This window comes from Arvicanthis niloticus, chromosome 16 (assembly GCF_011762505.2).
Source record: "Arvicanthis niloticus isolate mArvNil1 chromosome 16, mArvNil1.pat.X, whole genome shotgun sequence".
Classification (NCBI taxonomy): domain Eukaryota; kingdom Metazoa; phylum Chordata; class Mammalia; order Rodentia; family Muridae; genus Arvicanthis; species Arvicanthis niloticus.
The window spans coordinates 62642384-62669230 of NC_047673.1; the positions used below are offsets into that span (position 1 = coordinate 62642384).

At 48.6% G+C, this 26847-nt stretch overlaps 1 protein-coding gene across 1 annotated transcript; it reads right to left on the reverse strand.

Moving 5' to 3' along the window:
- Positions 1 to 1264: 1264 nt before the first annotated feature.
- LOC117721387 (sodium/potassium-transporting ATPase subunit alpha-2) lies at positions 1265 to 26685 on the reverse strand. Its single transcript, XM_034519951.2, has 23 exons — positions 26547 to 26685; positions 22187 to 22291; positions 21952 to 22011; positions 19814 to 20017; positions 19226 to 19339; positions 18865 to 18999; positions 17868 to 17985; positions 16033 to 16301; positions 15032 to 15230; positions 14799 to 14908; positions 14473 to 14607; positions 13601 to 13790; positions 13298 to 13473; positions 9605 to 9741; positions 8975 to 9125; positions 8715 to 8883; positions 8375 to 8529; positions 7921 to 8044; positions 7582 to 7727; positions 7281 to 7411; positions 5265 to 5366; positions 5035 to 5126; positions 1265 to 3936 (listed from the first exon to the last, which is right to left on the reverse strand). Exons 1-23 carry the CDS (start codon positions 26556 to 26558, stop codon positions 3908 to 3910), a joined length of 3063 nt encoding a protein of 1020 aa, XP_034375842.1. The 5' UTR covers positions 26559 to 26685; the 3' UTR covers positions 1265 to 3907.
- Between the last annotated feature and the right edge of the window lie 162 nt (positions 26686 to 26847).

Consider the following 26847-nt stretch of genomic DNA (forward strand, 5'->3'; position numbering starts at 1 on the left):
CTCCTGGGTGGAAGCCTGGACCTACTTTCTAGCATCACATTCAGCAGAATATCTTATACGTTGGCCAAGATCCTCTAGCAGGCACTTGTGTCTCTCCTTATTTTTTCTTATTTATGAATCTTGTGTTTATGGGTGTGGTGGTCTCAGTGAGAATGGCCCCTATAGGCTCACATATTTGCATGCTTGTTTTCCAGTGATGGACTATTTTGAGGGGTTAGGAGGTATGGCTTTGTTGGTAGAAACTGGGGATAGGCTTTGATGTTGCCTGATCTCTCTCTGCAGGTGTAGCTCTGTTACTTCTCCAGCACCATGCCTGCTCTGTGCTGCCATGCCCCCTGCCATGAGGACAGTGGACTACCCTTTTGAAACTGTAAGCAAGCCCCAATTAAATGCTTCCTTTTGAAAAAGATGCCTTGGTCATGGTGTCTCTTCACAGCAACAGAACAGTGACTAAGACAATGGGTATTTTGCCTGCTTGTCTGTGTGTCATGTGCATGCTGTGCTCACAGAGACAAAAAATGTGTTGGATCACCTTGGACTGGACTTATAGAAAGCTGTGAGTCACCACATGGATGCTGGGAATTGAAGTGAACCTTGTTCCTCTCTGAAAGAACATTCGGTGCTCTTAAACAGTGAGCCATCTCTCCAGCCATTGATACGTGTATATAACTTAACATATTATATCCATGCATTCACCCATCCATCCAGCCAACCATCTATCCTCCTGTCCATTTGTCCATCCATCCATGCATCCTTGCATCCATCCATGCATGCACACATCCACCCATCCTTCCATCTATCCATTTTTCATAATCTAAATCTGAGTTAGTGTTTATGGCCTGGCTTAGTGGCACATGCCTGTAACCTCAGCTATTAAGGAGGCTGAGAATGGAGGATCACTTGAGTCCAGGAGTTCCGGACTGTAGTGCACTATGCCAATCAGGTGTCCACATTAAGTTCAGCATCAATATGATGACCTTCTGGGAACGGGGGAACCACCAGGTTGCCTAAGGAGGGGTGAACCAGCCTAGGTCAGAAATAGAACAGGTCGAAACTCCTGCACTGATCAGGAGTTAATGCTTATGAATAAAACCACACTGAATAGAAAAGAGATGCCAGGAATGCTAGCATCTTGAGGGCAGCCATGAGGGTGCTTCCCAGGAGATGTAATGTCTGAGCTAATGTCTGAATGAGGCAGGGAAGCCAGGCAGGGAAAAGAAAAATGTTCTTGGTAGAGGCTCCATCAAGACCCAAGGCCCTGAGGTGAGGTCAAAGTAAACTTTAATCTGGTTTATTTTTAACCATTACAAAGAAAACTGATATTTTAAAAGGCACTAAGTGAACTGAAGTCACCCCAACAACCTCCAGGACAAGTACCACCACCATGACTACCGTGAGAGTTATAGTAAAGGGGTCAGTACACAGATTGGGCTGGAGCAGCTTCTCATGGTTACTCTGAGATTCGGGTGTGTGTTGTAAGAACCAATGTCTCCCTGTCTCCCATCCATAGATCCCTACAGGAATGTATGTCATCTGGTTGTTCCTAACTCAGTGCACAGTGTCTCTCCTTATGCCCATTACATACACACTCTGCAAGAAGGGTTATGACACCTACTCAGGTAGATAAGATGGCTCTGTGTATAGTATACACTATTGGTCAGCACTGACTTGGCTGTAGTGGCCCCAGAACAAAACCTCCATTCCATGCCCCTAAGGTTGAGAGTGGACTGATTTGGTCTGAAACAGAAAAAATTGAAATGTCCTTGTCTTTCCTGGGCCCATAGTCACTCTTCACTGTCCTGGAAAAACTCTTATGGCTCCCTGGTGGGACTGGCTACACGGACAACTAACTTCTAATAAACCTAACTTCTTCCCCTTCAGAGCACGGTCTGTGGCAGGATTATTTCCCTGCTACTCTGGACATTTGCCCCTTCTTTCTGTTTGCTTGACAAGCCAAGTTCTTCCCTGCACACACCCAGCACCACAATTGGAGAGGAAGGCCAATATGAAATATAGAAATCAACCATGGGAGCAATTTCTCTTTTAATTTTTCATAAGGAAATGCAACTTTATTGTTTTTCGAGTACCTGTGTAGTGCCTCAAACTAATGTCTCACAGAAGGTCTCCAGTAAGGATCTTGTAGATGTTCCTTTAAAAATTATACCAGGACTGGTAATAAATAGCCTCTGCATTCGCTGACTCTAGAGGGAGAGTTGAAAGTGCTCAAAAGCATTCTTGGAGACTAATATGCCAGTCCTAGCAATACTGCTTATGCTCTTAATTTACCGAACAGATGACTTTATTGATTGTGCAATGGTAAATGTTTGTTCAAAGTCAATGATCTCAAATTAATCAGGCCCAAATAAATAATGGTGTCTCATTTAGACTTCTGACTGAAGGTCATGCATGACTGATAAATTTTAAGGTATTTATGGTCAAGCAAAACTCCGCCATGATGAGACAGCAGGCCTTGGGAGGCCCTTGGGCCTGGCCTAATGCTTGTCTTGGCCTTCATATTCCCACCTCAAGCCTTCCAGCTTGCTTGCTGTTTCTCACTTGCTTGGCTCATTCATCTAGGCTCTGCTTTCTAGGCCAGGCTTAGGAAATGGGCAGCTCTCTGAAGAGTAAAAATGTTAGGCGAGAAGGGAGTAAGGAAAGAAAACTCTATCCTATGGGAACCTGAAGCCAGCTTCCTGTCTCAAAGAAAGTGGGCACTTGCCCAGGTGCAGCAGCCATGCCACCCCAGAGGGCAAAGATGCATAGGTTTCTTAAGAATTTCTCTAGTGTCTAAAGTTTCTGACAGTGTCATGAGCTACTCCGATTCTGCGTGTTCTTGAAAGGCAGGGAGGGATGTCCTGGGAACTTGTCTACACTGATTCCTGCCAATAGCCAAGAGATCCTTTTCCAGGACTAACTAGGCAATACTGGAAATGACATCGGTTCAGCAGGAAGCAGAAAGGAATGAGAGAGTAAGGGGAGAAGTGGCAGCTAATGGGGCTCTCGGAACAGCATAAGGCCCCAGAGAACTTACTGTTCTAAAGAGGGGGATGTTCCCAAGAGTGTGTGGATGAGATAGCTGGACCTTCTGTGACATCTGAGCCTTGCAGACAGGGAGGACCACTACCCAGGGGTCAGTGGGGCAATGGGTAGCATACTGCCCCCTGGACTTGCCCTTACAGCTAATCTGATGAGATAGGAATTTGGCCTGCTGGTGTGCTAGTCTCTAAAGGCAGGGCACAGAGCCAGAGCCTACCCCACCTACCTGGAGGCTGAAGATGACAAACCCGTAGTCACTCTTTCTTTGCTTTCCCCTTCAGCCACCCTGACCTCTCCTCACAAGCCCAGCTCTCCTCTGGTTCCTGACTGGCCTTGGCTGGGACACAGACCTAATCTGCTTCTTTTTCTGGCCCCAGGCTCTTGCACTCACAGAAGGAGAATTTTGTTTTACAAGGTGTGAGGGGGAGGAGCAGGAAAGACTCAGGTAGGAAGGGAAGCCAGAATGGGAAGAGGAATGAAGCCGGGCACAGCCACTTGGTAGTCTGAGAGGCTTTCCTCCAGGATTAGATAGGATTAACCTTTGGGTGTTGATCTGTTTGAATAATACAGGCGAGGTGAAGGGCTGGGACACAGGGAGGGCTGGGGTGACCTCTAGTTTTTTGGAAATGTAGACAGCGTGAGAGAGTGGGCTAGGGAGGATCTGAAGAGGCGATCCCAACATGTACTGTCTTAGGGTTCACAGCGGGACCTATGGATCAGCTGGAGCAGTCTCCTCAAGTTTATTTACCCAAGCCTGCCATCTTAGTTCATGTAGTTACCTCCTACTGTCCCCCCTGCCCTTCCCTTCACCACAACCCCCAGCAACGCCCCCGGAGCTCTCCATCTCCTCAGTCTTCCTTTGCCACGGAGCTCAGTAGTATGTCTCCTTCTCCACCCAGCCTGTCAGAGAGATGGGATAAAGGTTACAGCAGGAGCATAAAAGGTGGCACAAGATCAACCCCGCCCAGGGCCTCCATAGCTTAGGGTTGACCAGGGCTTGAACAGCTGAGGTTAGAGAGAAAAAGAAGCCAGGGGAATAGAGCAGAGGGAAAGGACAGCGCCTGGCCTGCCGGAGTGGGCTATATGTTTTTAACTGGAAGAGAGGGGACAAGTCTATCTTCAGGGGGGACTTGCATTTCATTCAGTAGATGCTGAAAATGACTCCCCAGGTAGCCAACAGCTAAGGAAGAGCAGTCCCACTGGTGCTACAAAGACTGACAGCCTTAATATTTGTTTTAGAAATCAGATTTCAGATTTGATGTGAAAATGACAAAGCTTTAGATACTGGGCCCATTAGAAAACCACACACATGTAAAATATTGGGCCACTGCACACCAAACACTGTTCATGGACTTCGTGTGGTTTATAGGCATCCATCTGAACCCAGCAAATGATCAAAGATGTGTCTAGGGAAAATAAACCAGATCTTGGTTGATGCCTGGGAGTCAGGAGCCCTGTGTTCAGGTTTCCTTACCGTTTGGACCTAAACAAATAAATCACCTTGTACATCTTTTTATCAGCAAGCGTGTAGATGACTAGGTGGCCTTGAAGGGCCTTTCTAACCTGACAGTTAAAACCTGGGATTCTAGAACAGTAGTTCTTAACTTGTGGGTCATGACCTCTTTGGGGGTCAAATGACCAGTTCACAGGTCAAAGCAAAACTCCACCTCTTGAAGTCAAGACAAGCACCAGGCCAAAGGGCTACTGTCTCACAGGGGTTGAATATCAGATATCCTGCATATCAGATATGATGATTCATAACAGTAACAAAATTACAGTTATGAAGTAGTGATGAAAATAACTTTATGGTTGGGGGTCACCACAACATGGGAAACTGTATTAAAGGGACACAGCATCAGGAAGGTTGAGAACCACTGCCCTAGAGGACAGTGGTGGCCTTAAAGAACCTTAAGCTAGATGGGATATAGGATCTTACAGAATACTCAGGGCCTGAGACCTCAGGTCGGACAGACCTTTCTGCAGAGTGGACATGCTTACCCCCGGGGTACCGCCGTAGGATGAGCTTTCGGACTTCATCATAGATGAAGATGAGGAGACTGTAGGGAAAGGCACAGAACCACCATGTGACCCTGGAAGCAACAGAGGGAGGTGTCAGGAGCTCCAGAGGGTGGCACATGTCACAAAGGTAGAGTTAAAGTCTTGGGTTCTAGAAGAGGCCCAAGATTTCTCTGCTGCAACCACTCACTCAACCCTAGAGAGACACTCACTTGAGTGGGTACATTCGGAGGGCCACCCCCATACCCGGGCAGTAAGACAGGAAGGCAGCCAAAGCCGTCTCTTCTAGCAGCCCAAAAATCAGAATCTTGTTCCTAGAAAGGAAAAGGAAAGAAGGCATGTGGCTTTGTGGGAGGATATCAGGAGGGAGAGCTCCAGGGACACCCTGGGGGCAGAAGGGAAAGGAGCGGGAAGAAATGTGGGGGCAAGGGTTCTTCATCCAGGTCCTTTTCAAACCTCTTCTCATGCTTTATGTAACCAAAGGAAACAAATGCTTTCTTCTGCTCGTTCTGTTTATTCACTCATTAGTTATTTCATATGTAACTATGTGCCAGAGATGTAGTAGGCAACAGGGGCCTGCATAGGCAACATATAATATCGTTATTGCACACTAGGCCATCTTCCCAGCAAGATGTCTTTAAAAGCTCCTCTGGACACAGCCCATAGATGCCTTCTGTTTCTCAGCATCTCCTTCCACCTGGGTGGTTGCTTATCACAGACACAGATACTGATCCCAGCCAATGTTTGCGTCTGTGTTACCACACAGGAAACGGTTAACATATATTCTCTACATCAGAATTTAAAAGCAGATTGGAGCAAAGTGCTGAGGGCAGTTTCTAGAGTCAGATCTGTCAAGCCTATGGCTAGCTTCGCCACTGCCAGACCTTGGGTGATTGATGCTTAATTTTGTGTGCTTGCTCTCCACATATAATAAGGAGAAAAGAAGACAAGTTTCCTTGGTTTACAAAAAGCATGAGGCGATGTCTGAAGAGGACATAGGAATGTCTCATTGCTCCTCTTCCACGCACCCCACATTTTAATTGATTTTTGTCTCCCTATTTACACTTGCTAGTGATGAATATATTAAAATTTATTAGAAATATTCATGGGTTCCAAGCAAAACTGGATTAACATGCTTTGACTGTCTTCTTGGGGCTTGCTTAAGGATGACCCACTAGAAAACCTGGCAGTTTCTTACAAGAGCCTGGTTTCATATCTCTTTTTTGAAATGTTGCTGAGAGTATCTCTGAGGACTATTAACAGTCTAGAGACAGCAGGTAAGGCCTGGGCACTCTGAGAATGCCTCTGGCGAGGTGGTTTGTGGGCATCAGTGTTTCTTCCTGTGCTTAACCAGAGTCATGTTGTTTTGTTCTTAATTTGCTGTTCCGTGGACTGACTTAATCAGTTTGGCTCTGGCTCTGTCTTCCCGTGTCACCCCACCTTCCTGTGTCACCCACATACTCCCTTCTAAGTGTCTCGTACAGGACTGTGCCTAATTTCCTGGGACAAAACTGTTGGGGAATAGTGGCCTTTGTTTATGGTAGGAAAAAAAAAAGAGCCTGATCCCCCTTAGTACTCAGCCCCTATCCGTGAGGTAAGCTACTACAGTGTGGGGTGGGGAGACCAACCCAGAGAGCCTGCAGCAGCTGAGTGGCCTAACCATCTAACCATGGCGAGCTTCTTGCCCACACAATGTACAATGGTACCCACCCAGAGGAGCCGTTGTGAGACTAGAATGAGACACTTGATTCACTGCATGGCATATGGTGCCACACTGTAGGAAGGCCCGAGGACGCCCCTGGGCAGATGCAGCACACAAGACCAGTGCTATAAACCCGGCTACCTGCCAAGGTTGGTGTGGAGCACAGGAGACCTGACCCTGGATTTAGAACTTGGGAAAGGATGTGGCCAGGTGCCATTTAGCTAGGGAATGGACGAGGAAGGAGGGAGGAAGAAGGGTGAGAAGAAAACAAGGAAGATGGAGATAGGAAACAATAACAGAGTAACTTTCGGAGCAATGTTGCAACTCAGTAGAAAAGGTCTTGCCATAACCATTTTTGGTCTGTTTTAAACATGGCTACGGGTAAGTGTGTTATTACTTCCTCAGCAAACCTGAGTCCTGGGAGCTAAGGTGAGCTAGTGTTGGAATCCTGGCCTATGTGGGTTGGTGATCATGTGTAGAGGACTCTGCCTGATAGGGACCGGTAGTGGTAGCGGTAGGTGCTCACTTCATCCCCTGCTGGAACACTGAGTTGCGACGGGTCTTGCAGATGATGAGGTCGGCCCACTGCACAACCACAATGCTGGCAAAGAAGGCCGTGTGGCACGTGAACTCCACCACCTTCCGCTGCTCGTAGGTCTGGACAGACGAGAGGAAGGAAGGGATGGTACGGCAAACAGCATGCTTTAAGCAGTTGTCAAACCTGGCACTTAACCCATCTCTGCCCCTTGGCTGCTCCTCGACAATTACTGCCAGGGCCTCAGCCCCGCCCCTTCTTGTCTGTGGCACACTTATACAGCCCCACTCACCCACTCTTGTCCATAGCTGTCCTCCAGGTCATTGGTAGTCCGATCATCCCAGTCAAGGCGGATACCTAGCAGCCGGGATGGTAGGAAACCGTTCTCTGCCAGTATCACAAAGTAGGTGAAGAAGCCGCCCAGAGCCTGGATCATGCCTGAAAGTAGTTGTAAACAAAAAAGGTGGGACCTGAGTAGAGAAAGGGACTGGAAAGGGCCATCCCTTGGGGACAGAGGTGGAAGTCTCTGGCTCTCGCAGAGCTAGGCTCTTTCCTTGAAACGTCAGTCATCTCTCTCGGGAACTAGAAGCAGCCTCTGGGGGATACCCTCCCAAGCCCTGGCTGGGCGCACCAATCTGTCCATAAGCCATGCTGATCAGCCTCTCGTTCACCAGCTTGTCTGTCTGGGAGTTCCGTGGTTGCCTCTTCATGATGTCACTCTCAGCTGCTTCGTATGCTAATGAGATCGCGGGAACCTGTACACACAGGACAAGGGGAGGAGAAGGTATCTGAAGAGGTCTGTGCAACTGTCCAATGAAGCACTAACAGAATTCAGCACTTTGGTATATAAGATTCTGTTATCACTAGGGACATAGCTTAGGGGTGGAGTGTTTGCCTAGCTTGAGTGAGTCTTGGGTTCAATTCCCAGTACTACAATGTGGTGGAGAGAAACTTCCTATTTTCCTCCAGGCCTGTGAGAATCTGCTGTTTACCAGTCAGGATCTAATCAGATGCCCGGGTGCAGCTCACCCCACCCCTACTCTGTGGAGCCCCTGGTCTGTCTCGACTCCACCCTCTGGCCTCACCATATCTGTGCCCAGGTCGATGCAGAGGATGGTCACAGTGCCCAGGGGAAGGGGGATATTGGCAATGATGAACAGCAGGAAGGGGGTGATCTCAGGGATGTTGCTGGTCAGGGTGTATGCAATAGACTTCTTCAAGTTGTCAAAGATCAGGCGGCCTGTGGAGAGGTTCTGAGGGCATCAGGGAGAATAGAGGAACCCTCCCCACCCTAGCCCCTGAGCTGTGACTGGCTGCTCATTTTTCTAAGAGGAAGGTTTAAAGTGGAAGCAGCATGGAATCTTAGAGTGAAAGTCAGAGGAAGCAGACATCCTGGATGCCAAGCAGCTCACACAGTCTCCTCACCCTCCTCCACGCCTGTCACAATGGAGGCAAAGTTGTCGTCAAGAAGGATCATGTCAGCCGCCTGCTTAGAGACATCAGAGCCAGAGATGCCCATGGCAATGCCGATGTCAGCCTTCTTCAGCGCGGGGGAGTCATTCACCCCGTCACCAGTCACTGCTACTATGGCTCCCTGGAAGGTGAGGGAGACACCAAAGGTGTTTGAGACCAGAGTCCTTGCCTGTCTGGCTGCTGACTTTGCCCTGTCTCTGCCTCTTGCTCACCTGCCTCTGACACCCCTCCACAATGATGAGCTTCTGCTGAGGGGAGGTCCGGGCAAACACAATCTCTGTGTGGTCCCTGAGGATCTCATCCAGCTGCTCTGACGTCATGTCCTTCAGGTCTGAGCCATGCACTACACATGCCTTGGCTTCTCTGGAGGGTAGGGCAGAGACAGCTGACCATCTATGCTCATGCTGGTCCCGCTGCCCGTCCCTGCCTGCTGAGTGCCTTAGTTCCTCTGGGAGGTGGGACTCCATTATTGCTTCTGTGATCCCTTCTGTGAAGCCGCGCCCTGCTACTTCTCTCAGAGGAGACAATATTACATCCTACCTGTGCAAGCATAAGTGCTGTTTGCTAGGCAGATCCTATCCCCATAGCAACCCTGCAGTGTGGACAGCATCTTAATTTCATAACTGAGAAAATGGAAATTCTGGGCTGCAAGATGTTTCCAAGGTGACACAGCTCGTCAGTGGCACAGCCTAAACACAAGCTTGTCTGAGGAACCAGCCATTGGGCTGTCAAAGGAAAAACCTTAGTCCCAGAGATGCTGTCCAGATATTCTCAAGGCACACTCAGGGCTTCTCTGGGAGAGGATGTGCTGGCCAGCAATGAGGTCTCTGTAATGGCCTCACCTGGGATTGACTTGACTCACAGGAATGTTGAGCCTGGCTGCAATGTCCTCCACGGTCTCGTTACCCTCTGATATAATGCCCACACCTTTGGCAATGGCCTTGGCTGTGATAGGGTGATCCCCAGTCACCATGATCACCTGATAGGAGATAGAAGGCAGAAAGAGAAAACAGTGTTGATTCACCCCTCACCCCCGTTCCTTTCTCCAAATCATGTAAAGTTAAACTACTAGGTGTGTGTGTGTGTGTGTGTGTGTGTGTGAGTGTGAGTGTGTGTGTGTGTGTGTGTGTGTGTGTGTGTGTGTGTGTGTGTGTGTGTGTGTGTGTTTGGCAGTAAGGGCAAGGGACAGAACAAACTGGGTTCAAGGTTCAGAGAGAGCATGTTTAGACAGCTAAAAAACATCTGTGGCAGATTGGCAGGTTAATGAGGGTCCCTTGGCAGAGGAGAGTTTGTGTTCTTCTCCAAGCCAATCTGTCTGTCCGTCTGTCTGTCTGTCTGCTCTTGACTATGTCTGTCAAGTGCTGGGATTAAGTATGTATATTATCATGCCTGAGTTGTCTGGGAGATCGCTTTAGGAGTTTGGATACATGGAAATGAGACCGTCAGAGCTGGACAGGTACTTCTTTTAACAGCTTCCCTCCTCCTCTTCCTTCTATTATTTTATGTGTATGGGTGTTTTGTCTGTATGTCTGTCTGTCTACTACATATGTGCCTGGTGCCCGTGGAGGCCAGAAGAGGGCCAACCATGAGTGTCCTTGTGGGTCCTCTGAAAGAGCTGTTGGTGGGTGCTCTTAACTGCTGAACCACCTCACCAGCCGTTAGCAGCTCCCTGAATACAGTCAAGAAGACCAAAGTTTTGTGAGCACTTGTGGTTTCTTCAGGGTCACAGGAATCCAGAACAAAGGTTTGGTTTCCCAAGTACCTCCAGTGGCCACTGCAGCAGTGCAGTGGGAAGAGTAGGGCCACATGCTTGTCTGCTTCCAACTGTTCTACATAACATGAGGGGAGGCAAGGCTTGCCTTTGCCAGGATAATTAATTTTTTTTTTTCTGTTGCACAATACAAGGAGTGGGATGAGAAGGACATACTCCTGGAAAGAGGCTATTATCAGCGTAGAGTGAGCCAACTGGAAGAGGGCAGATTAGCATATGTGGGCTTGGAGAAGAAGTCCCACAGATCTGAAGCAAGACACATCTCTTCAGGCCCCATTGTCTTCTCTCCCACCTCTATATTATTAACCTGAACCTACCCCCAAAGTACCTTCCTACTGAAAAACAAGCACCTCCTCAAACCTCATTGTCCTGGACTCTCTAACGTATTGAAATCCTTCACTCTCTTGGTTTCTGCACCTCCTTCATCTCTGCCTCAGTTGTATTCCTACCACTGAGTGCTCGTTCAAGCTTCCTCAGGGTGGCAGAATGGAGCCTAGCAGGATGGAGCAAGTCCTGGCTTTGGACAGGAACATTTACCAGCCATTGGAACTTGGACAAGTCCATTTTTTGTTTTAGCACAATGGAGGGGGTGATTCACATCATCCCAGGCTGGCTTTATGTAGACAATAAATGTTAGCTGTGTCCTACCACCCCGTCTCCTTCCTTTCTCTTTCTCCACTTCCTCAGAAATGTTGGTGAACCTACGGTCTCGTTCTATACCTTTCCCTTGACTTCTGTTTGCTTTCTGAACAATGAAATAAAATAGTCTAATAAACCTTTAGTTTATACTCATGTGCTGATGTGATTTAAATCTCTAATCCTGACCTTCTTTCTTGAACTCTAAACTACATTCCAACTGTCTCTAGATGTTCATACCCTTCTATAAATGCTTCAGACTTAAGGTATGAGCTGAAATCCCATTAGTCCTCCCAGCACACCCTCCAGCTCCTCTTTCTCTTAGATAGCATCTGTTCTGTCCATTCTGTCCTGTTCTCTCCCATATCTTTGTACCCCATGCCCAGCTTGCTCACCAAGTTCTCAAAATGCTTCTCAAATGCAACTAGGTGTCTCTGTTCCTTGTGTCACTATCATGTTCAGATCCTCATCCTGGCCTGGGCTATTGTGCACCTTTAATCTTTCTTAATCTGTCTCCCTGCTTCTCTGACGTCAGCTCTTGCCCAGATCGAGTCTATCCTCCATTAGGTAGCCTTAAAGATATCTCTGTGACATCTGCAGTCTTCTGTGGCACACAAGTCTGGCATTTAAAGGAAATCCTTCCAACTGGTCCTGACCCAATGTCTCAGTCCTAATTCCCAGCTGTTCCCCTATCTCTCCCCTGGTGACTGGCACACCTCCTGATAGTGTGGGCACACCTGGGTACATACTGTTCTTGCTATGGCTCCCCTTCCTTTAGAGCCTACTGAATCCTCATCAGCCTTCAAGGCCCAGGTCAAATATCATCCCCTCTGCTAAACCCTGTCTAGTTCTCTGAGGCAGAATTAACAGTCCCCAGTTGGTTTTCCACAGAGCCCTTGCCCAACTGCTGTGCCATTTCTCATCATGCCAAGAGGCACCTGACTGGGCAGAAGGAACATGGCTCCCAGACAAGCCAACTGGGCTTCCTATTCCCAAATCTACTCTTACAGCACTTCTATTTTGGGGAAGCTATCTGCTCTGAGTTTCTTCGCGTTTGTTTTTCAGTAGGGGTGGGTTGGTAATAATGCCTATTTTCCATACTGGATTCTTATTTCAGTCAAAACTCACACACATACACAACACTGAGTCTTCTGGTGTGATGGTTAAGAAATAGACTGCCTGGTTTCAAATTCTGTCTTACTATATGGTCTTGGGCTTGCTACTCTGGGCCTCAGTTTCTCTCTGTGTACCAAGGAGATTGCTGGTGCTTACTCAGAAGGAAGCCATGCATAGTGCTTAGAGTAGTGTCTGATGCATATAAAAAGTTAAAATAACTTATTATTAGGGCATCTGACCAATAGATACCCAACTCTTGTAACTGTTCTATGATGTGTTTGGAAGCATCTAGCTCCTACCCCTAATCCAGAGAGACTTTGAGATGTAGCTCAGTTTCTACTCATCTTTGTATCCTCAGTGGGATATGGAGACTTGGCTTTCAGGGGACAGGCTGAGTTGCATCGTTAAAAAAGAAAATTGTGAAACTGATGACACCAGAATTGGTGACTAGAAAAAAGAGGATGTCAGAGACCGAGTACCTGATGTAGGTTGATAAGCAATAAATATTTTCTGGATGAAGAACAAACCAAACAAATAAAAGAGAGCAGTCAGTGAGAAATGACCGACCACATGCACTTGGACAAGAATTCAGTGTGGGGGAGGAGTTGTGAGTGAGAGAGGAGACTATGGTGAGATAAGAGGCGCTCGCTCGCTGGGGTAGGCAAGAGCTTACTAGCCGCCCTCCAAATGGATAGACTGAGCAGCAGTGGGGCAGTCTGATAACCAAGTATCCATGCTAGGAATGCCGACTGGTGTTTTGAATGAAACAGGAAGGAGGGCGGAGGGCACATGCAGACGGGCTAGATGATAGGCATGAGCTAAAGACAGAGGTGAGTGCTCTTGTCAGGCATGCGCCATTCCCTGCAGATGGATAACTCCTCTGGGTCAGTGGGAAGGAGGCCACCAGGAGCCTGTGTCTCCTCAGGACAGCAGCTGCTGTGGTCCCTTGACCTCTGGCACCAGGCATACAAGGACATGGGTGTGGGGGCGGGTGTAGGAAGGAGGACAGTACCTTGATGCCGGCACTACGGCACTTGCCCACAGCGTCTGGCACAGCCGCTCTGGGGGGATCAATCATAGACATGAGTCCCACAAAGCAGAGCTTCTCGGTGGGAAAGTTCAGCTCATCCGTGTCAAATTTGAAACCCCGAGGAAACTTTCCAGAAGGCAGGTTCAGCTGACAGAAGCCTAAGGAGGAGCAGAGGGAGGAGTGAGAGCAGCAGAGTGGTTGCCTGGTTGCCTCCAGGCAGCTAGAGACACTAACAAGGCCTGGGAGCCACCTTCTCAGCCCCTGCTCCTTTTTCTGCCTCCTCACCCAGCACTCGCTCCCCGAGTCCCCCCAGCTCCATGTAGGCGTTTTGAAAGGCATCTTGCATCTCCTTGTCAAGAGGGATCTCCTTGCCCTGTACCAGGATGGTGGAGCATCGGTCCAGGATGCGCTCTGGGGCGCCCTTCATCACCAGCACATGGCTCTGGGGGCTGTCTTCCCTCTCATGGATGGAAAGCTGGAGAAGAGAAAGAGGGCTACAGAGGGAGCCATATAATCTTGGTGGCTCTTTTGCTTGGCAGAGTCTGATAGCTGCTGCTTAGAAGGAAGCCCTCCTTAATAACATAACTCTCATCCATCAAAGATTGCCAACAAAGGAGAAACTATGCGTGGAGGGTGTTTGTTTATAATCTGAGTCTTAAAATCCGTGGAGTTCTATGGAGTCATCTCCATACAACAGTGACTTTATTCAACAAATAGCCATTAAGATCAGTCAGGATAGGCATTGTGCTAGTAGGGGTTGGATGGCTCTCATTAGCATCCCCTAGTCCCCAATGACCAAGGGATTTTCCCTCCATGGTATATGCAGAATAAAACTGAGGCTATTCTTGGCCTCAGGTGCCTAAAGGCTGAAGGATGCAGTAACGAAATTATGGAGATGTGCTTTAGTTATTCAGATGGCAATGTTGGAGGACTGTTGCCAGTGGATGGGGGTCTGTCAGAAGAGAGTGATGAACCGTGAGTAGCAAGGTTTGCCTGTTAATGATGCAGCCCTTGTTCCTCAAATGTACCCCATCCCTTCTTTCTGTTGAATCTCTGTTGGCTCACTTTCCTCTATTGAGTCTCTGTTCACCCACTCTCCCCATTTTTGTCCCCCAACTCTTTTTTTCTCTCTCTCTGTCCCAGCAGTCCAGCCAGACCTGATATTTGTTGGTAGAATTGAAGGGAATTTCCGCCACCTTAGGATTCCTGTCCCTCATCTTTCTCACTGAGCCACAGGACAACTCGATGCACTTGAGCAGAGCTGACTCAGAGGCGTCTCCAGCTGTGTCCCGCTGCCAGAAGAAAACAGAAGTCAGTGTCACAGTGGGGGAGGGGAGGGAATGGAGGATGGCGGAGACATAGCATCAGTTGATGTCACCAGGGCAGCTACAGGATGAGAGGGAGAGCTGGGTATCTGCAAGGGGACTTTGGAAACACCCCCCTAATGCATCTGTGTCTGCACTCTTACTGCCTGGTCCCCTACCTTAGACACAGAGATGTTCTCCTGCCCAGCTTTGAAGACAGCACGATTGCAGAGACCAGCAATCCGAGACAGTGCTGTCCATGTGGGGGACCGTTTGTCAAAAGTGGCCCCTGGGAAGAAAGGAGGGAGAAGCTTGGCTCTCCGTGAGAGCATTTCACACCCTAGTCTCCCTCTTCTGCAAGGGCCCTAAGCAGGATCCACTTCCCATCACCCTTTCCGGAGCACCCAATCACCAGACTGATCTTCAGTGGTGTCAGCCTCATGGATCTGGTTGTCAAACCACATGTGAGCCACTGTCATGCGGTTCTGGGTAAGGGTGCCCGTCTTGTCTGAGCAGATGGTGGATGTGGAGCCCAGTGTCTCCACCGCCTCCAGGTTCTTCACCAGACAGTTCTTGCGAGCCATGCGCTTGGCTGTCAGCGTCAGGCACACCTGGCAGACAGAGAGGAGAATTAAAAGGGCCAAGTCTAGAGTGACAGGTGTCAATGATCCTTCACCATTCTGAAGCTCTAATCCTTTTCCATTAATCCCACTCACAAAAGATTGGGTGGGGCCTAACAGGGAATAGCAACAGTGCAGCTTTAGGCTTGTCAAATGGGTTCTCAGGCGTGTCTGTGGTAATGCCGAGAGAAAGCTGAAGATATCTGACTCCAGAGCAGGTACAAAGATGTGCCAACCACAAAAGGGACCATAGAAACTGTGGGGAAAAAAATGGGTTCCTCTGAGGGCGGCGAGGAAGAAGTCAGAGGCTGGAGCTTGACAGCCACTGAGCTACTGTGAGGACAGGAGAACCAGGATGGTGACACATCACAGTGGCTGATGAAGGACAGAGGGCAGGAGGGTGGACAGAGTATTCATTTCAGCAGCAGAGTTAAGGAGGAGAGCTAGAAATGTCAGTGGACTTGCTAGTTAATCACTGGTGACCTTTGAAAGAGTCTTTATAGGACGTGAGACAGGATGAACCCCAGACTGCATTGGGAGACAAATGCACAGATGGTGAGAAACATGACCACAACAAGCCCCCAAAGAGAAGGAATGCTCAGATACAGCTCATCCCCCAAATTTTCAACCTCAAACTCCGAGGCATGCCCTGAACAATTTCTGTATATGGCGTCTACTATGTGACTTCAGGGACCTGAAGGGAAGAACATTGCTGAAAAGCAATAAGCAACTGTCTGTATCAAACAGGGGGAAGGCGAGCGGCACTGGTGGAAATTCAGCCTTATCCACTCACAGTAACGGTGGCCAAAAGCCCTTCGGGAACATTGGCTACGATGATGCCGATGAGGAAGATGACAGCCTCCAGCCAGCTGTAGCCCAGGATGAGGGACAGAACGAAGAAGGAGACCCCCAGGAACACAGCCACCCCTGTGATCAGCTGGATGAAATGTTCAATCTCCATGGCTATGGGTGTCTGTCCCACCTCTAGGCCAGAGGCAAGAGTGGCTATGCGGCCCATCACTGTCCGGTCACCTGTGGCAATCACAATGCCCCTGGCAGTGCCTGCCATGAAGGAAAGAACAGAGAATGAGTGCCCCGGGCTTGCAATGACTGATGTCTCATCATGTTTTCTAAGGATATGAAACCATCACAAAGTAAATAAGCCACAGACTTGGACCCTGGTGGCCAATTTTAGTAAACAGGGCTCCCCCTCCCTGCATAGACCACCAATCTTAGATTTAATAAAATAGCAAAGTGTTTTCTTTTATATTTGGGTCTGAGAAGACATCTTGCACGTACTACTGAAGTTCAAATTGAAAAGGTTCAATAAATGAAATAAACATTGCTCACCACACTTCAGCAAGTCAGTCTTACACTAGATATTTCAAAAGCGCATTATAAACAGAAGGAAAGTACTTATGGGTTTTTGTTGGTTGGTTGGTTTAAGACTTTCTTGGGCCAGCAAGATGGCTCAGTGTGTAAGGGCTTCTACTTGCCAAACTTGATAACCTGAGTTGGATCTCTAGAACCCACATGGAGAGGACCAAGTTCTGCAGGTCCTCCACATGTGCACTGTGGCATGAGTGTGCTCACTTACACATACACACAGACACAATTATGAAAGATTTTTTTAAATTAAAAAAACAAAATCTTCTCACTATAGAATAAAATAATTTTTTATTCTACATATTTATATCTGTACACTTATTTTATATATTTATAAGCTATAAAATAATCTCGTGATTATCTAAAGTATGTGACATTACAGGGGTCTTTGGGAAAGGACCTGAGAAGACCATGCATGTTTAAGTCAGCCAAATCTGGTTCACATGCCATTTGGACTCCTACTTAGGAGTCAGTAGTCAAATGGGCTGTGACAATCGCCTAACACACAGCAGGCTTGCAACAAATAGGATTTTCGTTCTCTTCCTCTCTTCAGAGCTAGTCACTGCAGAAGCAGTAAGGATACCTTATCTGACCTTTCAAATGCATTCAGTTATGGGAAAGCCATGGCAAATCAGATTCCCAGTACATTAAACATTTAGGAAATTTAATGTGTAGTGATTTTTTATTGTAACTCCAATTCTCTGAAGGAAGGAAAGAAGCCCAAAGAACCAATGTATCAAGGAGAAGGAGGGCCAGGGAAGGAAAGGCACGGAGCTGGGATGCAAGAGGGTGCTTATTATCACCTTTGAGAGGTTTGTGGTCCAGGAACCTCTCTCTCCTACCATCTCTTGCCCCTGGATTCCTTCCCAGAGTCGGTCCTGACTCAGCTCACTGGCTGGTCCAGAACCACTGACTAGAAGACCTCACTTGACTCCCATACTCCTAACAGTTGGGGGAGGGGGCATCTTGACTTACCATCTGAGCATTTTGTGGAAGGCTTTCAGTCTGAGGAATCAACAGAACTGAGAGCTTCCGGTAGAGAGGTGGCTTCCAGCAGAGTCAGTCTGCCCTTGGCCAATGCCCTGCTCTCCAGAGATGAGGACTAGTGTATCGTTCAGGGCCCCGTCCCCTCAAATGCTCTTTATATGACGAGCTTTAGCCAAATAAATACAATCTCAAGAGTCAGCCTCTTCCCTGCACTCTGCTGGGGTAAGGAGCTTTCTTGGGGGGCTAGCTTCTCACCTTCCACGCAGTTGGTAGAGAAGAAACAGATATTGCGGGTCTCCAAGGGGTTCTCATGGGTGAACTCAGGGGAACGGGTCTGGGGTTCTGACTCTCCTGTTAGAGATGAGTTATCCACCTGAGGAGGAAGGGGTGTGGTCATTAAACTGGTAGCAGCAGCTCTGTGTGCACACAGCTGTCTCCTGAGCCAGATTCAACCACCCTCAGTCTTCATGACAAGAGGGACAAAATTACACTTGCCCTCATCACATATTTATGGTGTTACTCAGCTATCGCCCTGGCTTTGGTTTGGATGACTGAGGCTTCCTGACGTTTTCATGTCTTTGGGTTATTTACTTAACCCACAAGGCCTTTGTTATTCACCTGTAAAGTGGAAATGTTAGCAGGGTCATTGCATTGCACAACTCCAGAGACTCCACCAAGGCTGTCTATGAAATGCTACCTCCCAGGGTTATCAGGCTGCCACAGATAGTGGTTTTCCTAATTACGTCATCTCTTTCCAGACACCCTCTCTATGTAGCCAGGCTGGGTGGACCTTGAACTCTGCATCTTCCAGCTTCCACCTCCACCCCACCCCCACCCGTGGAGGGTTACGATTATAGGTGTGACCCGCCACACCCAGCTTCTTCACCTTTCTTTCCTTAAAATTTTATTTATTAGGCCGGGGATCTCTGTAGCCCAGGCTGGCCTGGAATCTTTCTAAGTGAAATTAGATAGTGTATGTAAAGGCTTCTATCACGTAAATGGTATGCAATATACAATGACTATGAAGTGGCTAGGTCAAAGAAATCTCAGGGCATAGAGCATTCCTCATACATAGATACACAGAGGTAGCATGTAGCCATCATATGCTAGAAGGAGATATAGCTAGGAGGTACAGGGGAGACCTTGATGTTTGCAATTGGGTGTGGGTTTTTCTTTTTTAACTTTTAAACTTTCAAGTGGGGCCTCTCTTAACTGTACAGACTCAACCACTTGCTCCGGGTGACCTCCTCACCTTGCAACCGTGGGAAGAAATGATCCGGAGGTCAGCGGGGACACGGTCTCCACCCTTCACTTCCACCAGGTCTCCCACCACTACCTCCTCCGCATTGATCTGCATCTTCTCTCCCTCTCGGATGACCAGAGCTTGCTGTGGAAAGGCCAAGAGCCCACCATGAATTGTTCATTTCTACCTTTGCTCTCCAAGAAAAAAAAACTCCACACCATTAGAGGCAAAACTGTGTTCTGACGTGGAGAGCCGACAAGGGTATTTTCTGCCTGTCTTTCTTCCAACTCAGACCACAAGACAAAAAGAGGTGAACCATTTAAAAAATCTTATGCTCCAACTTAGATGGAGCCAGTCCCTTTCGGTCTACCTGAGGCACCATGTTCTTGAAGGAGTCCATGATCTTGGAGCTCTTGGCTTCCTGGTAGTAGGAGAAGCAGCCAGTGACAATAACTACAGCTGCAAGCACGATACCTAGATATAACTGGTAAGAAGAAAGAGATTGAGGGGCTTGCCATTTGTCACCTCGAGGGGTGGGTGACACTTGTGATGAGCACCCAGTCACCCTATGTGGGATCCTCACCCTTCATCTGAGCTCAAGTTCGAGAATGGTAGTGAGGAGTCTTTCTTGACAACCTCCCCCAGTCTCCTAATCTACACTCCTAGCATGGAAGAGGCAAAGAGGGGAGTTCCCACGGCTCTGGCTTTTTTAGGAGTGAAGACCCAGGGATACAGACCAGCCTATTAGTGGAAGGAGTATGGAAGGACTGTCTCTCTCATTGCTGACACATATGTGTTGGAGTGTGCTTCTCAGGTATGCACAGAAGCCTCACTTGTCTTCAGCCTGAAGAACTGGGTCTGTGATCTTGTTTCCTGAGCCCTCCCATCACCTTTTTGGGGGGTTGTGAGTTGGAGGGCAGGGCCGTGAGCTGGTCCAGGGGTCAGATGTATGGCTCACATTATCGTTGGATGGTTCCTCCTCCATGGCGGCCAGGATGCCATAGGCTAAGAAGCAGAGGAGTGCCCCAATCCACAGCAGGATAGAGAAGCCCCCAAAAAGCTGACGACAGAACTTGACCCACTCAGGAGTTGTAGGGGGTGGAGTGAGGGCGTTGGGTCCATCTCTAGCCAGAATATCTTGAGCTCGCTGGTTGGTGAGTCCCTGGGGAGTGAGGAAAGGTATGGGGGTGGGCACAAGGAACAAATCTGACCCTCACCACATCTCTCGGCATCTTGGAGAATCAAGTTCAGCTGGAGGGAGAAAAATCTCCTTTTGTTGGAAGGGGTGGGAACATCACAGGGGACCACACAGAAACTGGTGTCTATAATGAGCCTTGGGCCTTGAAGGTTAAAATGGACTCTCACTGTGACTCCACCTTGGTTATTCTTGGGTTGAAAGATGTTTTTGTTGGGACAACACGCATAAGCACACCGGAAAGATTCCTTGTCTGACCACCCTTCTCTCTTCCTGCAGATCTCTCCTTTCTCCAGGGCTCCAGGGAAAGCCTCACGGTTTTGACCCTGACTGTCAAGCAGTTTTGGCAATCACCTATCACTTTCCAAAGAAAGCCTAGCCAGGCTTGCTACTCTTTGATCTTGCCAGCCTAGATCAAAGGCCTCTTTCTGGATCCAGGTAGTTAGTTCCCCATGCTTGATTCTAGAGTGGTGCTTATGACATTGCACTGGAATTCTGTTTGTACTGTGTTTATTTTTGAATTTTTTGCTACTGACTTGGAGCAAAAACCACCTGTTACTGATCTTCATGTCCTGCGTTCACCTACTTTATGTGTGAACCTTGAGCTCGGACTGCATGCCCCGCACTGGGAAGGATCTGGAGACAGGCAAGAGCAACAAAGTACCCACCCACAATCTAAAGGGGAAACCACAAAAGTAAATGTACGATGATGCCCCCGAGAGGGGAGAGAGTGTCATAGAAAATAAAGCAAGGTTAAAGAATGCGAACATCGCAGTTTAAGCAGAGAGACAGAAAGGAGTGGGTCAGGGATACTGAGCATAGAATTTTGTATCTTTTTTTTTTTTTTTTTTTTTTTGAGACAGGATATTGTTCTAGCTTGGAAGTTACTTTATAGCCCAAGCTGGCCTTGGGCTTGTGGCTAGCTTCAACAATGTTTTTATTTGTTTGAGCCAAGATGAGCCAAGATCTCGATAGTTTGTCTACCAGGGTCTTGAGCTCCTGGGCTCAAATATTCTTTTTGTTTCAGCCTCCTAAGTACCGAAGACTACAGTTGACCACCATAGCACTTGTAAGATTTTCTTTTTAAAGTAAGAATTGAATTTAGGGCATTGCAGGAGATACACATCACTCCACCACTGAACTACATCCATGGTCCTCTTCGATTTGATTTTGTGACAGGGACTCTAAGTTGTCTGCCCCAGCCTTGAACTTGCAATCTTCCCTGCCTTAGTCTCCTAAGTAGCTGGAGTAATAGGTGTGTGCCAGAGCACCTAGCTTTGTGGAACAATTTAAAATAATTTTTAATGATGAGTTCGGCAATCTGATGTGGCCTGTATTTATATAGTCCAGCTCATCCGGGTCGTCCTGGGGAAGGAGAAATGAGACACTTGGGGAAAGAAAGCTGAGCACACTTGGGGGCACAGGGCTAAGTGGGGAGCACGGGCCTGGGTACAGATCCGGCAAGTCATTCTCCCTTTCTGATTCTCCTTGCTTTAATAAACAGACTGACAATGCCTGACACAGCTCTGGTGAGGATTAAAGAAATGTCTGCACTGCATCTTATTACAGAGCTACTGATGTAGCAGGAGCCAGCAAGTTCTATAACAACAGGGATGAGTCACCTTGCTGGTCCATGCCTGTCATCTCTGAGAGCAGACGTTTGAGGAGGACCACAGAGCCTTGCCAGGGTCTGGGCCCTGGGCTCTAAGGAATTCTAGATTCCAGATACACAGAAAAAGAGGGGGGAGGAGGGGTCCAAAAGTCTACTTCTGGCCTTGCCACCAACTAATCCCACGATGGTAGGTAAGTCTCTCATCTCTGGGCTGCTCCCCTCACTTTCGAAGAGCATTGTGTTCTAGTTTTGAGGCTCTCCCTCCTGCCTCCCTCACAGCTGCACTCACCTTAGACAGGTCCACTTGGTATTTTCGGCCTAGCTCGTCCAAGGACAGCTTGTGGTCATCCTGGGGAAGGGGACATGAAGACACATTGGGAAAGGAGGCACACTTCGGGGGACAGGATTAAGTGGGGACATGGGCCTGGGTACAAAGCTCCTTTGGGTGCTCATGGGTGCTGGTGTGTGACTACCCAAGCAGAGCTGCTGCTCCATAGCCCTGCTGAAAGCACTGTGGTCCTTACCATGGCAACCTCCTTCTTCAGCTCATCCAGCTCCTTCTCTTTCTGTTTCTTCTTGCCACCCCCATTCTCTGCAGTGGTGGCGGCAGGCGAGTACTCGCGCCCTGCCTGAAAAAGGAAGGGAGGGCATAGCTCATCAGGGAGACTGGATGGAGCCATCGAGGATGTCCTGCCATTAGAAGCAGGACACATTTTGAGAAAGATTAGTCTACATTATCTAAGGGGACTCTGGGAGCGGGCAGGGATTGTGTTGATGGGTAGGGTATCCTGTAGGAATGTCTGCCTGTTTTAGAGAGAAGTACTGGATAGAGTAAAAGTCCCAGGAGGCAAGAGCAGGCTTGGTGGTGGGAATGGGATGGGTAGAGACACTGGGCCGAGAGAAGCTAGGAGTGATGGGTTCAATAAGGTCTATAAAATGGGAGCCCAAGGTGTGCTGGGAACCCTCACCAGCCTGCTGGGCAGGCTTGCCTGGGACTGGACATAGGCAACTCTAAAGCATAACTGAATTCCTTTTGTCAAGAAATACATCTGAGAGTAAATACAGATCTGAAGTCATGTAAGTCAGGGTCAGTCTTGGGCCATCTGTCCAGGTCAGCACAATGTTTTTAATAGCGGTCTTTTAAGCGCTCCCCCCCCTTTGTCCTTCTCTTCAAGGCAACTGCAGGTTGTCAGGGTTACATAGGAGCTTCTTTGCATAGAAGAAGAATGAGGATTCTTCTTTCAAATGGAGGCAGCCTTGGAGCAAGGGACTAAGCGGGGACTAGGAAAGGCCTGGGGTTATTGATAGTGTGCAAAATATTGTCATATCCCTTCATGTCTCTCTACCACCCTCAGGATACAGAGAGTAGCTAAGTTCATACTGGTCTCTATGCCTCGTCTATGGACCCTAAAGGCTATACTGAGCTTTGAGGAGTTAGTTTTTGATGCTGTGCTTGTGATTTGTGTTTTCCATAGAGAATGAATGAATACCTGGTAGAAAGGAGAGTCGGTGGAAGGGGAGGCTGCTTGTTTATTTTTTCCAAGATTATGTATTTGGGGGTGTTTTTGCTTTTATTCTTTTTTTTTTTTTTTTTTTTTTTTTTTTTTTTGCAGTTTTTTGGCTGACCACAAAGGTAAGTCACCACCTTTGTGGTGGAAAGTAGAAGAAGTTCTCACGAATCTTCTACCCATGGTCAGCCTCCCTCCACATCAGCTTCCCACATCATTAGAGTGGTACATTGTCTCATCACTATCTTCCAGTGGCCAGGGTTGACACTCTTTTAGTGAGTGCATATTCTATGGATTCAGGCACATGCAGATCGGTATGGACCTGTCATCTCATCAGCATGTGGCTGTAGTCCTGAGTCCTCAGTACTCAGAATAACACATTTTCACCTATCGGAGTCAGCGATGGGGGGGTGGGGGGGATACGGCAGCTGCTGTGATCATAAGGAATAGTAAGCTCAGCAGCAGTGAAGTCAGGAGCAATGCTGGGTTTGGGACATACACAACAAGGTGGGCACTTGTTTCAGGATGCAATGACCTAGAAAGAGATGTGCTCTCAGAGACTGTTTTATTCGGACATTCTCCATTTAGAAAAGGAAACCGACCTGTTATGCTTTTATCTCTATCTGAAATACCCGTGAATGCAATCTGGTCTTGAGCTTCTGAAGGCCAAGCATTTGGGGAAAATAAAATGGTCATCCAAAGGGGTTGAGAAGAACTCAGAGATAGTTCTACCTCTCCCTTCCTCAGGTGATACTAGCAGCTTCATTAAGTTGGGTGAATTGAAATGTTCTGTCCTCTAACACTCTTGGTGAGGCTGAGTAGAGGACAGGAAGCCACAAAGGGATTGAAATCGAGAGAGCATCTGGACAGACTTCAGTGTGGTCCTTGGGGGCTTGAGGGGTGGGAGGCTCAGGCTAGAGGCCGATCTACAGAGTCCAGGAAAATCTCTGCACATCTGCCATCAAATAACAGACATGAAAATTAGAACCAAATGCTCACTTATGGAGCTGGGACTGGTGGTGTGCACATCTGTATTCCCATAATTTGGGAGGTGGAGGCAGGAAAATTGGAAGTTTGAGTCCAGCCTGGGCTACATAGTGAGATCCTGTCTCAAACAAACCAATACGTCTGTGAGAAATGTGCCGGCTCTTACATGTTAGTCTATTGAATTGTGGCTAAGCTGAATAACTCCATGTGGCGTTTTCTTTTCCCAGCTCCCACCCTGTTCTCCCATAAGTGCCAAGCTTGGGGTTCGCTGCCCTCCCCCCTCCTCCTGTCCTGGCAAGGATCTCAGGCTCCATGGCCAGGAGCCTGCAGAGATTTGGGGCCAGTAGCTGCCTAGGAAAGAAAGAAAGAGGAAGTGGGGACCCCTCTCTCCCCCTCTGCTCTTCCCTCCCTCCCCTAACACAAGTCCCTCTCTTTGGTTCTTCAATGTTGTAGGAGAACAGAGAGTTCTTTTTCAGAAAGCCAGAGACTGGGACAAAGTGGGGGTAGTTGGAAACCAGCCAATGCTCCCCCCACCCCCACCTCAGCCTCTGGAGGAGGCTTGGCTCCCTCCCACCAGTGTGATTCCTTCCCTCCAGCTCCCACGCTGCCCTTCACAGCCACATAGCCGTGGGCTGGAATGGAGGTGAAGCAGACCAATGGAGTTGAGTATGGAGAGTGGGATTGTTTTCTGCAAGGCTTTTGTTATAAGCAGGGCTCTGAGCTCCCAGTCTTAACCCAGCTTTTCACCAAACAGACCAGACCAACAGAGTCACACACAGCCACTAGGTTAGGGGTGCCACAGGTTACGGACCCAGCAAAGGTACTAGGGGAGAAGTTCTGAATGGGGAAATCAAGGTCAAATTACTTTCCAAGTAGAAAAAACTCTGTGAGCCGGGTCTACCTTACTCTAAGGTAGAGCAGGGTGGAGGGGTGTCTGCTCTTTCTACTTAGATGGAGGTAGGACTTGCCTGACCTGGTCGGCCCTGGCCTCTCAGAGGTTCTGCCCCTCAGCTGGATCTGCCCTTTCTGTGGGGAGCAGAAAAGATATTGCTGAGGCCCCCAGGACAGTGTGCCTTCTTTTGACTATGACTTTTCCTCTGGGAAATCCATTGCTCATTGATAGTTCCTAAGGGTGGGCTCACAGCCCTTGCCTGATCTCCTACCCCACTGCCCTGTAGGCTCACAGGCTCCTCATTTGCAAATTCACCTGCTGAAACACAGGGCAAGTTCACCCCTGAATGCCTGCACCCCTACCCTGGGAACACACTGTTATAAGGCTGTGGACACATGTACACTTGCACACACACACACACACACACACACACACACACACACACACACACACAGATGTATGTTTTCACATACACACAATTCTCTTCTATTTCCAGTTCCCACCCTAGCTCTGGACCCCTGGTGTCCAGGATCAGAGTTTTTCCAGCTGTTCAGCTTAGTGCAATAACATGTCCTTGTCTGACTGCTCCTTGGACCCAGAAGCTGGCCCACAGCACCTTGTGGCACAGGCTTCCTCACATTTTGCAATGGCTGTCAAGCCCTTTCCCTCCGTGCCCTCTTTCACCAGTATTCCACAAAAGGAAAGCTGCCAAGCACAGTATGGAAAGGGATTGGGTCCCTTTTCTTCATATGGGAATTTCATTTCCAAGAATTGGGAGCCTTGTCCTTGCTCGTCCAGACATGGCTGTTAGTCTTTTCATTGGTAAATCCATTGCTTCAGAATGCCATGGGCAGGGCCAGTTCTCAGCAGCCGTTGGAAATGTCCCCAAAGCCTATGGCCTGGAGCCCAGGACAGTGTTGCTGGGGACATCCAGAGGGGTGCTGGGGTGAGGGCTGGGGATACATCTTTGCGCTCTCTCTGTCCCAGCTGACTCTGGCATGCAGAGCTCTGAGAACTGGTGTAACAAGCTGCTAGGTGACTCTGGGAATGAGGCGCTCCATAGCTCCTTTCCAGCCCCAGGCTGGCCCCTGTGCTCTTGGGCTAAGGACCTCAGAGGAATAGATATTTTCAGTGGGTAACAAGGACGCAGAAAACTAACAGTGCCAAAGATCTCTTCAGCTGGGAAGCTAGGGACTGTGGAGAGAAAGGAGGGATCTGGGGAGAGAAGATGAGGGGACGGAGAGTGGGGAGATCTAGAAAGGCACTTGGGTGGTTTCTGGGCTAGTTGTGGGAGAGGTGACTGCAGGGTGACTGCAGAACCTGGCAGTCCTTAGACTCATAAGCACCGTGGAATGAATCCACATGCATGTGCAGTTAGCAGACTAGTTCCAAGTTCAAACCATCCCACGCAGTCAGTCAGTCTCTCACTCTCTCTCCACATCCCATATTCTACTCCACCCTCCAGAGAGTGGCCCCTGATCTTGGAGGAATACTCACCCCACGACCCATCTTGGGGCAGAGTGGCTGAGGGGACCTAGGCTGGAAAGGTCACCAGGAGGATCCCAAGACCACACCGCCTGTCTGGGGCAGCTGGAGACCCTGGCAGACAGACAGAGACAGTCTGAGCAACAGGGTAGCTTTAAATAGGTCCCTCTCCCCCTCACTCCCGCCTTCCCCTTCTGGGGAAAGAAACGTTTGTTGAAACTGGATCCCTGAGGACTCCTCCCCTCCCCTCCCTCCCCTTTAGCAACTGGCCCAGCTGATGGTCCTGTTTTGTCCCTGGTGTGTCCCCCCCACC

Bases quoted from the DNA above. Each gene is read 5' to 3' on its own strand.
- LOC117721387 (XM_034519951.2), bottom strand. The intron at 8,530-8,714 runs GTGAGGAGACTG...ACCTCTCCACAG, and splicing joins TGTGACAGGCGTGGAGGAGG to GCCGCCTGATCTTTGACAAC. The intron at 7,412-7,581 runs GTGAGTGGGGCT...TCGTCTGTCCAG, and splicing joins ACAGCTATGGACAAGAGTGG to ACCTACGAGCAGCGGAAGGT.